At 41.1% G+C, this 14,976-nt stretch overlaps 1 protein-coding gene across 2 annotated transcripts in view; it reads left to right on the top strand.

Annotated features, from left to right (window-relative positions):
* Positions 1 to 14,976, top strand: part of NPTN (neuroplastin) — a 65,437-nt gene that overhangs the window by 20,399 nt on the left and 30,062 nt on the right. For both annotated transcript variants that reach the window (XM_037134516.2, XM_053656811.1), the window contains exon 2: positions 13,236 to 13,583. In XM_037134516.2, coding sequence (XP_036990411.2) covers positions 13,236 to 13,583 — 348 coding nt within the window. The remainder of the gene's footprint in view (positions 1 to 13,235; positions 13,584 to 14,976) is intronic.

Here is a 14,976-nt window from a genome sequence, read left to right on the forward strand (position 1 = left end):
TCACCAAGCCCTTATTATATGAAATGTTAAAGGGACTTATCTAAGAAAAAGAAGATAAAAAATATGAACAGTGAAAGGACAGCAAACTTACAGTTATTAACAACAATACCTAAAACAAAAGCAAACTAAGCAGACAACTAGATCAGGAGCGGAAGCATGGAAATGGAGATCACACAGGGAGGGTTAGCAACAGGGGAGTAGGAGGAGGAGAATGGGGGAGAAGGTACAGAGAATAAGTAGCATAGATGGGAGATAGAAAATAGGGGGAGGGCAAGAATAGTATGGCAAATATAGAAGCTAAAGAACTTGTGACACATGGACATAAACTAAAGGGAAGAACGGGGGGAAGGGTTGTGCAGGGTGGAGGGAAATGAAGTGGGGAAAATGGGACAACTGTAATGACATAATCAATAAAATATATTTTTTTTAAAAAAGGGTTCATGGCACATTGTTGCTCAGAGTTCTTGGGAAAACGTTGTGAATCACAAATATACTGCATTTAGAATTGGAAGTTATTTGGAGTTCTGTTCTGGGATAGCTCCACTCTAATTGTCTGATCTTACACAACACAACCTCTAGGTTCCCCATAAAATGGGATAACCATAATTCTCAGTCTGTGCTTTTTACCCCCCATCAAAATTCAAAGTATCCCTTTCACTCTTAAGTTTCCTGGTTTAGGTGATAAATGATGTGGTAACTTGCCATAGTGTAATATCTGCTCTTGGGTACTTAACATGATGAAGGCTTATGAGATTTATCCCTATATTGGGTAAGATTGTTTTCCATAAGCTGGGAGATTTCTGTTTAGTGTAGTTAGGAGGGAATTAATAAAGATAGCCTAGTAGAAGTCTGGTTGATTTCAAGGTTTAAGATGATTTATAGGCCAGGAAAGATCACTTTGTTTTCTGTGCTTGGGTCAGAAATACAAGATGGGCAGGCATTACCTAACTTGTCTGGGCAAAACAGAATTCTCATTGTTCAAAGGTAGTTTTGCATTTATGTATCATTAAAAAAAATTTTATCTACAATCAGATACCACTCAATCCCAAGGGAAAATAAATCTCAGTACCTGATGACAAGTATTTTTCAGTTAGTATATTTAATTTCTTAATAGACTTTATTTTTAGAGCAGAAAGTACAGAGTTCTCATATTTTTCCTGCCTCCACCCACACATAGTCTCCTGTGCTAACACCATCCCTGCAAGAGTGATATACTGTACTGTATTTGTTATAATGATGAGACTACATTGACATGTCTTTATCACCATAGCTTGCACTAGAATTCATTCTTGGTATTGTGTATTCATTGTATGGGTTCTGACAAATGTATAATGCCATGTGTTTACCACAGTACTATCATACAGAGTAGTTTCACTGCCCTAAAAATTCTGTGTTCCCCCTGTTCATCTCTCCCTCTCCCCTTTAGCAACCACTGATCTTTTTACTGTCGCCATAATTTTGCCTTTAACAGAATGTCGTATATTAGGAATCATACAGCTTGTAGCCTTTCAATTCTTTTTCCACTTAGTAATATGCATTTAAGTTTCTTCCATGCCTTTTCATGTCTTAATAGTGTCTTTCTTTTTAGTATTTTCCATTGTCTGGAAGTCTGTTTCTAGGTAGGCTTACAAAATTCCACAAGTAGGACCTTAATTCTTTTAGCAGCAGGTTTTATATTAAATTAACAGTTAAGAGGGGCAAGGGGGTTGGAGTGTGGGGTGCAGTTGCTTACTACTTTAAGAATGATTTGCCTGGTGGCTTCCTTAACATCCCCCCTCCATTTAAATGTAAAACTTTCTTCATGTTTTTGCCCATTTTGGAGATGCAAGTGAAATTCCTGGAATGACCCCTAGTTATATAAGTTGTTGAGAATTTGGGGAGAAATACAGATCTTCATGCATAGTGTGTAATACCAAATATTCCTTGAACTTGTTAGTTTAATCTCACCATACAAATAATTTTGCCACTATTGTGACTTACAGTAGTGGGAAAGTTTGCAATTTCAACATACTGTGATTATGGGCCATAGGTAAAGAATAAAACTTAATGAATATCCTCAGATTTTTTTTTTTTCAAATTAAGAGACCATTGGGGCCTGGAGAGGGGAATAAAATTTCCCATTCCTTTGTCGAAGTGGAGGCTCTCTTGATCACTTGCCTGTTGTTGCTGTCCTTGTTTTCCAAAAACCATATGTGATTATTAACTTTACAGAAATATTGAAGACCAGAAAGGTCGGAAAAAGACGTAAATGTAGCAGTACTTCAGGAACTTTTTTCACAGTCTAAAATAGGAGCGACTCACTATTCCCGTGAGATTTTTTATGTAGAATCACTGGGTCTGCGGCTTGTTGGCTTTGTTTCTTTTCAGTGCTCTACTGTTGAGCGCAGGCGAGAACGGTTTAGCCTTGGGTGTGGGCTGAGATTCCACACATTTTCTTTTTAAAAGTTGAGAAAGTTTGGTTGTGATTAAGTATTAGCTTTTTCCCAAGGAAAAGCATTTCCCAAGACAATCTTTGGAACCAGATGGGTGCTGTTTTTATGAAAGGTTAAGGATTCTTTATAAAGGCTAATAGCATTATGTAATCTACTCAACTAAAGTCTAATGCTGCTTTGGGAGCTTCTGGCATAAGTACTAGGGCCTTGTATCTGAGTCATTGACAGCAAGAACATGAGAAGACCCTTCTTTTAAATCTTCCAAAGCAGAATAACAAATTATTTACCTGGCATTATTAAAAGTGTTGTCCAGTTACTGAAAGGGAATTAATTTCTATTTTGGTATATTTTATCCTAGTAAAAAATACACTGCATTTAGTGGTGAATCATTTGGAAAGAAGTATGATTATAGAGAAGGTTCCATTCTCAGTTCCTTATTCGTTCTCCCTCGGTGATCTCATTTCCTCCTTTGGCTTCAGCTTCCATCTAAGTGGATAACTCCCAAGTGTATATTTCCAGCCTTCACTCTCCTGAAGACCAGGTTGTATTTCTCCTTAGCATATAGCCGACTCCGTTAGCACCTCCAAAGCCAACGCTCAGCCTGTCTTCCTTTATTGACACTATTGTTACAGAACAGACGTGGAGGTGGTGGTGAAGGATATACTATTACTGAAAGGACACCTCTGTTTTGGGGGGGTTCCCCCCGTACTAGGTTTACATTGTCCTCCGCCAGGGAGAGACATCTCTCAATGCCAAAGAGTGGTGAAAAGGAAAGGGATTATTTATTTATTCAGGCTTAGTGTAATGACTTAATGTCTTCATTAAAATTCTAGAGTCCTTTAGAATACCCACAGATGCACACAGTCCTTCCTTCTCCCTCTGCCTAGTCTGGGGTACTGTATCTCAGGAAAAGAAGTGGAAGTCCATGATTCAGACTCCCCACACCTTCAGCTGTGTTGGCACCACAATCTCCAGTTAATTTAAAGCCATGTGGCACCCTCCCTTGGCCCACCAGCAAGAGTCCTTTCACTCCTTTTCTTCCAGGCAAAGTCTCCTGCTTCCTAAGCCAAGAGGCAAAAGGGAGCAATGTGAAGCTGAGGCCCCACTTGGCGTGGCTGCCGTGCCTGGGTTTAAATTCCAGCATCAGTCTTCCTCTGCAGTCCCATTTCCAACTTCTTCCACAATCAGTTACACCTGCCAACATTCCTGTATTCTTCCAGCTTTACTGGGCTGCCATAGTAAGTCCAGGCAGGCCTGGCCCCATGGCATGGAACCAATCATCTCCAAGTTCTCATGCAGGCACCATAATCAGGGAGTTGCCTGCCAGTTACATCTTAGGTGAAAGTCACTTCCATCCTCCTGGCTCAAAGCATGGCCACAGCTATTTAACATATCTATGAAACCAGTTAAAGGTTATAGACATGTTAAATGACCATTCTAGAGGTTATCTGCAAAACTGTTGTTATACAAAACAACTCTCAGTGGCCCTGCTCCATGTGTCCCTTCCCCCAGCTCAGACTTGTGGGGGTGAGGACATTATGTGTGTGTGTGTGTATTTTAATACTTCTGGACACGCTGAGTTTTGGACCCCATTACAAATCCCAATTTGGGGGCCCCCTCTTGGCTGCACCCTGTTACACTATCACCGTCCACCTCATGGTCAACAATTTCAGTTGATTGTCTCTCATAAACATTTCTCACACCTCATTGCCTTCTCACCTTTTCTACAGCTACTCTTTCTTCATTTTCCATTTAAATTATTAAAGGAGTTGCCTAAGTCTTTAAAAACTTTTTGAGTCATCCTTCATAATGCTGCTAGTCACACCACTTGTTTTGTAGAAAGAATCCCAAGTTGCTTAGCCTGTGGGATTCTTGTTTGTCATTTTGTCTAAATTAAGAGGTTTTGAGGCTATTATAGGCTATCTTATATTTCTGAATCCATGAACACTTAACAGGTGCTACTTCTTATATGTTCCTATTTTCTTTTATACATCTGATAAGGGGGGGCATTATCATTGGATTGTATTTTGATTATTTTTCTGTCTCATGCCTTGCAAGGCTGAGCTCTCTTTAGGAGCAGAGTTTATTATCTCTGTGCATAGTCCTTAGTAAATAGACCCTCAGTAAATTGAACAGAAAGCATACTCGCAATTTGTAGATTAGTAAGTTGAACAAATGCAATATAGAAGTTATTATTATAAAGTCATAGTGAGTGACAGTTTTTTTTTAGCTACCATTTTGCCACATTTTTACTTCTGGTTATGAACACAGACTCCGCTGCTAGTAGAGTCTTTGTGATTCAGACATGTGTGTGGCTCCTCTGCTGTCATTTTCCTTCTATTTGAAAAAGCTGAAAAAGTTAACCATTTCACACTAACACATTAATTGTCAAAATGTCTGTGGACCAGCCATATCAGCATTACCTGAGAACTTGTTAGACATGCACATTCCTAGGCCCCACTTCAGACCAATTGAATCTGAATCTCTGGGGATGGGGCCCAGCAGTGTGGTTTTAGCAGACAATTCTAATGCACAGTAATATTTAAGAATTGCTACTCTAGGGAAAGTTTTGCCTTTGATTATATAATAAAAGCGTCCAATGTGGTTTCAACTATAAGCTATTTATGTTTTGGAAACAATTCATCACCTGGGAAGAACAGGACTATATTACCTGACATCCTAGGATGTGGTACAAAGATTGAACTTTCCCTTTGTGCAGAGTATTTGACTCTTGTGGTTTCTGGGAATGACTATTTAAAAGAAGTTGGTGGGAGGGGGCATCCTACCTCTTTCAGTTAAAGTATCTTCTAGATTATATTCATTCTATCAGTTTGGACAACTTGTGGTCATTGTCATTCTCATGGAATTGTATGAGGATGAAAGAATGCGTTGAATTGTACTATGTTTAACATTTAAATCCTGATTGTTGGTATATTGTCAGGGACAGAAAGTGAGCTTGCTATCAAAAGTTATACTGAATCTGTGGACAAATGAATTTCACAAAGTAATTAGTAGAGGTTAGCTTTTGGTTAGGAATTACCCATGGCTTTGAGAACGGTTTATTTAAGTGGAGTATTCAACCTTTCTAGCATGTTGTTTTCATTTTGCCTTTAATAAATCCTAACTGGAGGGTCAACTGAGGCATACCCTTAAAATGCTAACTGTTCCTCCCTCTTCCCCTCACCCCCCAAAAATAATTGTTTCTGGCTTCAAAGTTCCATTTGGGTATAGTTGTAGGTTGGCCCATAGCTATTTTAAAAAAAATTTTTTTTTAAATTTATTTATCTTTAGAGGGGAAGGGAAGGAGAGAGGGAGAGAAATATCAATGTATGGTTGCCTCTCGTGCGTCCCCTGCCAGGAACTGGCCTGCAACCCAGGCATGTGCCCTGACTGGGAATCGAACCACAGTTGTTTGGTTCCCAGGCCCATGCTCAATCCACTGAGCTACACCAGCCAAGGCTTTTTACTGTTTCTTAAACAAGTTTGGATAATCTAAATTTCCCAGCCTGTTGTGGAGGTGTCCTGAAGGCTACTGTGCATCATCTGTTAAGCATTGTTTCTATGCAGATGTATAATCTAACAGTATTGAGTGTTTACCATGTTCCATACACTGTTTTAAGCTGTGTTATTTAGTACGTATAATTTCTACAATAACCCTGTTAGGTTGCTACTATTATTGGCCCTGTACTACAGATTGGAGAGACGCTCAGAGATGTTAGGTCACTTGCCTAAGACCATAAAATTAGAGACAGGGGCTCCAGGCGATCTGATTTTGGAGTTCGCTGCTTTTAATCACTAAAAGATGTAGTCTCTTTTAAACTAAATTTTCCTATTCTCCAAAACGGAAGGCTGGTTAAAATATGCCAAGCAGATTTCTTTAGCTGTTTGCATCATAATATTCTGTATAACTTCAGAATAAAGGGTGGGCCCAGGTTTAGAAGCTAGTGATAGTGACAGTTTTTAATTTCCAAGTCTTTGTTATGTTTGCCTGAGAGCGGTAGCTGTGAAAAGAATAGGTCTGAATTTGGAAGAATCTTTGTAATTGCTGCCATATCTGTCTACAGATTGGACTAAACCATGAGATCAGACCCATATACCTCCTTCCTGCTGCAGAAAATGAGGTTACCCCATTTCCGTCCACTCCCAGAGCCTCAGGCCTGCCATACCCTTGGTGGGTACATAGGGAATGAGTACATATGGACTTATTGGCTGCCTCTGATTTTAAGGAATAGTGACAAGTGATTCACTTCTTAAATAAACAGTAAGGGCAGGCAGGCTGTGTAGTAGCCCATGTATACAGCCTTATGTAGCAGTTAAGAGTTACTTACATTTGAAATATTGTGCCTGTAAATACTGTAATCACAGTATCAGTTTGTCTTCTTTTTGAGATACACGGGTCGGGGAAGAGGAAAAAGGAAGGAAAGAGAAATAGTCTTGTGTCCTTAACTGTCATTTCATCTTTCTTGTGAGTCATGAAGGAGACAGCAAACAGCATGAACCACCTACGGGGAATTAGTAGAGAGGGGCTTGGAGAGAACAGGTGTTTTTAAAAGAAAAAGTAAAAGCTGATAAAAACAGGCTAGATTTAAAGGCCTGGCTTGGCAGTAGTTAGCTAAGAGAGGGAAAGAAGTTTGTCTTAATTCCTGTTCAGTGATTGCCCTGAAGATAAATAATGTCAACTGTAAAAAATCATTGATGGTCCCTCCTATGGAAGTGTTTTGCAGTTTTCTTGGGATTGGATTCACCTTGTTTTTTTGTTCCCTTTTTCTTTCCACCCTCTGCCATACATCGACACATCCAGTGTTTCCTGCCAGAGCTCCTTTCTCCGGCTGCTAGCCCCAGCTGTCTTCTTCACCTCCTATCTCCCATCCCCAGTTTTGCAGTTTTACATTATGCTTTTCCCTGTTTTACTGCCTCCATTTTTTATACTCTGCCCGCTGCCCTCCTCCACCTTCAGCTTCTAATCTCTCCCTCACCCAAAGCCAGTGGCCACCGTTCAGTGGCCCTCTTCCTTCTTGTTGAACTGAATGCACTGATGTTAGAACCTTTGTCAAACCTGTTTGAGATCTGAGCCCAGTTATGTATTACAGTGGGTGGAGATAATGGTAGGGAAGGGGGCAGGAGCTTGTTTTTTCTGAAATACAGGTTTTCCCCAAAATATTAGGTGACCTTTGACTTAGAGATCAAACACACTTCTGCTGGCCTTCCAACTTTAGATAGTCGCGTGCTGTCTTGTTGAGGGTACATATTTGTTTGAAAGTCCTTGGTAATGAAAGGTAGGGCAGGGAATGAGTCAGGCTCTTAAGCTGCCTGACTTTTCCTTCTAGCTGATTCCTCTTTTCTGAATTGGAGCTAATTTTGGATGGGTCATGAGGTAGATGTTGCTAATAACATTCCCTTGCTGTGATTTGACAGTACAGGCATACCTCTTTTTATTGTGTCTTACAGATGTGGTATTTTTTACAAGGCAAGACACTTCCTCCATGAGCAAAAAAATTATGCTTCACTTTATGGCAGTCATCTGGAACCCAACCCACAGTATCTCTGAGGTGTACCTGTACTGTGTAGAGAGGGCTTTTTGCTTTTCCCTACTCCTGGGAGGAGAAATAGATCTGTTTTCATGGGTGTTCAGCTGTCAGAATCTCCTACTTGGTTTGTTTATAGGCAGTAGGATTTATTGGAAAGAATCGTTGACTAAGAGCTGAAGACCTACGTTCTGATCCCAACTCCAATCAGAATTAGCTGCCTAAGTGAACTTGGGCAAGTCATGACCCTTTCTTTCTCTGTACCTGCCTTGTGAACCTTGTGAACCTTGTGAAATTATGTCAATGGAATGAGATGTGATGTGTGTGGAAGCACTTTGCAAACTAAGTGTTGTGAAAATTTCAGGTGTTTCCCTTTATTAATTTGGCTACAGACCACAACACTGGAGAATGCGTATAATGTCTTAAACTGCTTCCTATAAAGCTAGCTTTCTCCAGAGCAGTTGAAGGACTGCTCGGAACTAGGACTCATCACAACTAGGGGACAGGTTTTTTTTTAATAGTTTATTTTTTATTGTATTTTTTTCTATTACTAGGCAACAGTTTTGCTTTGGAAACATTTTTTGTTTTCTCACTTTTTCCCTTCCCCCTCCCCCCTTCCCTAACACACGTGTATACGCACAGTTGCATCAGGAACTCCTTGACCCTGTGCTCCTCTCTCTCCGTTCTTTAACAGGATTATAATTTTAAGGAGTCAGTGATCATAGTGTGCTGCACATTCCAATGGAGGGATCTTGGCTTTTCATGGCCAGAATTTATTACATTTTAAGTGGTGGCAAAAGATAACTTTAATTTTCAAATAACTACAGAAAACTTTACTAGCCCAGTAAAGCACATAGACTGTAGTTGTGGAAAGCTTTAGAAGACCATGCTCTGGCTTTGGACACACCTGGATTTCAGGCCAGGCTCTCTCACTGTTGGCTTGTGACGATGGTCAAAGTAACTTAATTTTGCAGGGGGCTTCTTATTTTCCACATCTTTAAGGGGATTATAGTGACACCTATCTTATAAGGCTGTTTTGAGGGTTAAGTGAGATAAAGTGCTTAGTATGTTGTCTAACACATAACACATACTTAGAAGATATTTGTTTATATATGTTTAATAATAATAGCTTTCAGAGAACACAGATAGATGTCTGTTAAAACACAGATAGTGTTTTGAACGATTTTTAATCTTGTTTTTAGGTAAGTTTATTTAAATATACATCATGATTTACTGACTCAAAGGACATTTTTGAAATCTGGTCTCATTTTCCTGTATGCAGGTAGAAAATTAAACTAAGTAAGATCAGCATTCCTTGCTCCTTGAAGTCTTGCTTAGGGCTGGCAGCATCAGGTTGAGTGACTTGCTCAGTCCTGTGCAGTGGGAATTGTGTTCAGGCTGTTCCTCAGCTACTTTCGAATTGTGTGGTGTTGGAATTGGAGATTAAATTGGAATGGGAGGGCTTCTTGTGGTTCTGGGCGTACTTGCAGATTCCTTTTACATTGGGGTGGTCAGTAGATTGATAATCAGGCTTAAAGTTAACCCTGCTTAGAAGTACAATTCAGAAGGAGGGTAAAAATAGAAAACAAATTCACTAATTAAGGAGCTAATCACAACATATGAGAGGGCATAACTCTCCCAGTTCATGAAATTGTGAGAATAAGAGCTTTGTGATGCCACATAATGATTAAGAACGTAATTAAAACAGAGTAATACTACTCCTCAGCGCTCTTGAGGGATTAACTGATAACCAGTTTTCTCTGGTGATTGAACCAGTAGTGAAATGAATAAAACCAGTATCCTTTACCTCTCCCTCTGTATTAGTTAACATTAACTTTGACAGGTGGGCAGGTGGCAGTTTGTGAGACTATGACATGACTCCTTGGATACCACTTTATCTGGAAATGACTGCAGTTCTTCCTGCAGAGGCTTGGTATATCCTTTCTGGAATTCTGAAACTTCTCCCGTGTCTGAGAATGACATCTTTTTGGCTTCTTGTTAGTTTGGTAGATGGTGCTTATAAGGAACTGACACTGATCTGAAGAGGTAGTTTAGAATGGCATTTTCAAGGCAGAACATTTAGTCTAAGGCTGTTAATCAGGGCATTCTTTTTTCCCTAGATTCTGAATGTTTTATGATTTGAGAGACTAGTATGAATTTGGAGATCCTGACTTCTACTTGAGTAACTGGGTTCTGAGGTTCATGGGGTGGAATTTATCTCCAAAGGTTAAATACTACTATGGATATACACAGAAAACTGTCCATCAAGCCTCCTCCATTTTCATCCAGCCCCATTGCATCCTTGGCATCTGAATGCCAAGGAAAACTGTTCATTTAATTTATACCTCTTGTGGAACATTTTCAGTCTGATGTTGGTAGATCATGGTGGATACTCTGCTGTGCCCACTGCAGAGGGGCTGAACTTGGTTCCAAGAGAAATTGCATAGCCACTCAGAGCACCCTCTTTTAGCTTCTTGTTCTATACCTGGGCATACTACCTGAATTGGTAGAAATGCTGAATGAACCCTAGGTGGAGTAAATAGCTGAGAGTGTGCTTGCACTGTGGTTTGGGTTTCTGTGGACTCCAAATAAGCCTGGATTAAAAAAAAAAAATTCTCTTTCTGCCATTGCCACCTTATCTGATGGGAGTGTAACCTTAAGCAAATTTTGAACAAGTGGCTCTGGCCAGTGTGGCTCAGTTGGTTGGAGCATCATTCCATACACCAAAAGGTTGTGTGTTTGATTCCTAGTCAGGGCGCATGCCTAGGTTGTGGGTTCAGTCCCCTGTTGGGGCATGCACAAGAGGCAACTGTTTGATGTTTCTCTCTTACATTGATGTTCCTCTGCCTCTCTCTCCTTCCCTTCCCCTCTCTCTAAAATCAACGATCATGTCCTCAGGTGTGGACTTTAAAAAATTTCTTTGTACAGGTGAAAGCAGGCATCATCAACTTTAGTTTCTTGGTCGTGCCTGGCAGTATTGTTGAGGCCTAGTCTTCACTATAGAGTTTAATTTGATTCAGCATAATGTATCCTTCATTCTTTTTGAGCTGGCCCCTGGGAGCCAGGCAGCTAAACTATTCAGAAAGAGTCTGTCAAGTCCTATGGTTATTTTTAAGACTGACTTTTTAGGAGAATTTTCTAGTTGTATGGACTTACAGGATTATGGAGGGCATAGTCTCTCCACTAGCAGTGAGTTGGGTTGCTGTTACTGTTGATTTTACTCCTGAACTGACTCCCGTAGTAATTCTCACCTCGAAGTACAGATGGTCATCTGTGCCTGAGGATTTGCAGTTGGGTAGAGGCTGCTTAATCACAGATAACTGGGTTGTTTGCTAGGGGCCAGGGGAAGAATGGGATGTGGGGAAAGCCTAACCTGAACTCAGGAGAGAATCCTGCAAGAGACACATTTACTACCCTTTCCCTTGAAATTTGAACTCTGACTCCCAAGAGTTGTTCATAGGTTAGTTAATACTTCTTACTGAGACACACAAAAGACATCGTATTTTTTTTTTTAAAGCGTTTATCTACCCAAAAGAGAGATCCTGACTTGGCATATATTGAGGTCTGTCCGGAAAAAGTCCAGCCATTGTTAATATAACAAGAATGGTTTGCACAACATTGATGAAATCTGGCAGCCAAGGAGAGTGGACTGGAATGCACATGCATGAACAATGCTGACTTCAGTGTACTAGTCAGTGGGGCTGGTAGACGCTTGAGTGAGCATGTGTACTGTGTGGCCATTGCATTCAAAATGACTGAGTAAGTAGAGCAACAAATCTGCATCAAATTTTGTGTTAAGGTTGAACATTCCTCTGCAGAAACTATTCGGATGATTCAGAAAGCTTTCAAGTACAACGCAGTGAGTACAGCACAAATAAAAGTGTGGCAAAAACACTTCAAAGATGGTCAAGAATCTTTTGAAAGTGATCCACGTTCTAAGGCTTGCAGCAAGCAGAACACCCAAAAATGTTGAACATGTACAGGCTATAATCAGTGAAGATCGGCAGCTGACAGTGTGGAAACTAGAAACTGATGTGGCAATATCAAACTACTTTGTCCAAGGTTTTAATGTAGGAACTTGGCATGAAATGTGTTGTGGCAAAATTCATTCCATGGCTTCTGCTACCAAAGCAGAAGGAACATCGTGCTGCAGTTGCTAATGACTTGATTCAAACTGCTACCAACAAACCAGATTTCCTCATGAAAGTCATAACTGGAGATCAGTCATGGGTCTACAGCTATGATCTGGAAACAAAGGCCCAGTCGTCCCAGTGGAAGTCTGTCTGGTCTCAATGCCTGAGGAAGGTATGGCAAAGTTGCAACAAGTTCAAGACCATGTTAATGTGGTGTTGTTTTTTTTTAATTGGGAAGGTGTTGTCCATCACAAGTAGGCCCCTCTGGGCCAAACAATAAGGAGTACTACCTCAATATTCTTCTTCAGTTCAGAGATGCAGTACAATGAAAATAGCTGCAACTGTGGGCAACTGGTCACAACAATGAATCATGTCTCATGCAGTTTTTTGGCAAAACATCAAATCACCCAGGTGACCACCCCCTACAGCTCAGATTTGGTGCCCTGTGATTTCAGGCTTTTCCCCAAACTAAAATCACCTTCGAAAGGGAAGAGATTTCAGACCCTTGATGAGATTCAGGAAAATACTATAGGGCAGCTGAAGGTGATTCCAGCTGCAAAGGATTTTGCAGAGTGTTTTGAGCAGTGAACGAAATGCTGGGAGAACTGTGTGAGGTCCCAACATGCCTACTTTGAAGGGGACTGAGGTGTCATTGTCCTGTGTAGAGCGTCTCTTATATCTTCAATAAATGTCTCTTTTTCATATTACATGGCTGGATACCTTCTGGACAGACCTCGTACACCTACTGCCACTTTGGTCATCTTTCATCACTTGTCTGAGTTTGAAAAGGTTATGGTTTGTGCTCTAAAGAAAGAGGCTCTTCACCAAGATTTGAGGTTTTCTCATTTTTACCAGCTCAGCCCATTGCTAACATGCTTTCCAGTGGGCTTGCTTCTGCCTGGCCAGCACATGGTCTGCCCCAGCTTGTAATTAGCCTGCCTTTGCTTCATAAGCTTCCCAGGGTGGTTCTTCTTCTAAAAGCTTGATTGAAATGCTGTTTACTGTTTCTTTATAGTTTAAAAATGAATCCTTTTTGTTCTTTGCAACTCATTTTCTTTTTTCCTTTCTTTAAATTACTATTAACACCTGTTGATTTTTTTTTTCTGATTGGCCTGTCACTGCATTCCTGCTCCCCCTCCCTCTAGCTGGGTTTGTCAAGTCGCCCATGTCAGAAACTAAGCTCACTGGGGACGCCTTTGAGCTGTACTGTGACGTGGTCGGGAGCCCCACGCCAGAGATCCAGTGGTGGTACGCAGAAGTCAACCGAGCAGAGTCTTTCAGACAGCTGTGGGACGGTGCTCGGAAGCGCCGTGTCACCGTAAACACCGCCTACGGGTCAAACGGCGTGAGTGTGCTGAGAATAACCCGGCTCACCTTGGAGGACTCTGGGACTTACGAGTGCAGGGCCAGCAACGACCCCAAGAGGAATGACTTGAGGCAAAACCCCTCCATAACATGGATTCGAGCCCAGGCCACCATAAGCGTCCTTCAGAGTGAGTCCAGCACCCTACAGTAGTAGTACTGTAGTCATTAGAGGTGGCCCGATGACCCTTCCCTTCTTCCTTTCCCTCTTCCCCAGTATGATCACTTACCCCACCCCTTGTCTTCGTTTTTTCAGACCCACGACCCTACTGGTTGTAGTGTATGAAAACATCTGTGGCAACTTTTTTTTTCCCTTTGCCATCTTTTCTACCTCCCTTCTTTCCCAACCCTTCTCTGTGTCTTTCTCCTCAGGAACAAAGAACTTGGGGAAATTGTGACTGTCCAAAATCATCTGTATTGGGGGGAAAAAACGGTGGGGAGGGAGTACCGGGGAGGCTTAAAAACCAACAACACTTAAAACTCTCAAAATCAGGCAAACTAGGGTAGTGTTGAATTGTTTCTTTCCTTCCCCCTTTAATTTTGTAGTAGGTTTCCTGCTGTCCTTTTGCTGATTTATTCTTTGGTGCCTTTCTATTTTTATTTCTCTCCCCAATCTAACTACTTTTAATTTCTTCTGTTCATTTCTTTGAAGCTCTCTGAGTAGCTGCCTTCACCTCTTTGGTTTTAAGTTTGTGTCTCCCCAGCCTTTTCCCTCACTGTGACTTGGTGCCATTCTGTTCTGTAATGCCATGGGTGTGGTGTGGTGATATGTTGTGGTTGTTGGGTGGCATGTAAGCTTGGATATTTTCATAGTTTTAGCTTTTTCTTTTCTGAAACAGTGGCATGTACTTCTCTGATAACAGCCTTCCACTGCAGCAGTACGCTCCCTGCTGGCCATACCCATCCAGTCTCCTGTTTTCTTAAAAGCAGCAGCTGAAATTTCCTCCATGTCTGGCTATGGCGTCGGGTTACTCTAAGCTGCAAGGTATTACTTAAAACCCCATCATGCTGTTTTTGAAGTCAGAGATGCATTCGACCCTCGTTCACATGACTCTGATTGTTAGTACTGTGCTCCTCATGGCAGAAGCTGGCTACCCAGTAGTTTGGAAGCCATTCACAGTAGCCTTTTCTTGTGTCTCAAAAAAAAAATATAGGGAACTAGAATCCAGCCTTGTTTCTCTGAGTGAGTGATGAGGGGGAGCTGAGCTGCTACATTGGAATCCTCCCCTGTATCTGTTGTAACAGGTACAAGTAAGACATCAGACACATGAACTTTTGTGGCCACCCCTGTTTCTGAAGAGCATCATGCTACTTGTATGATGGGAAGGAGAAGGAGGGAGAAGCCACCACAGAGCTAGTGCTTCTGGCCAGAAAGAGTTCTAGCTCCACATCTGATCGGATTATAATTGATGGAGCATTCTCTATTAAATGGAAAGATCCTCTGGGTTTTTCACCTTTCTTCAAGGACACATGCAGTAAGAAGCCTATAGCCAGTTATGGTTAAGTACTGATTGATTTCAGAGA

This window comes from Artibeus jamaicensis, unplaced genomic scaffold (genome assembly GCF_021234435.1).
Source record: "Artibeus jamaicensis isolate MK-2021 breed Jamaican fruit bat unplaced genomic scaffold, CSHL_Jam_final scaffold_286, whole genome shotgun sequence".
NCBI classification, from domain to species: domain Eukaryota; kingdom Metazoa; phylum Chordata; class Mammalia; order Chiroptera; family Phyllostomidae; genus Artibeus; species Artibeus jamaicensis.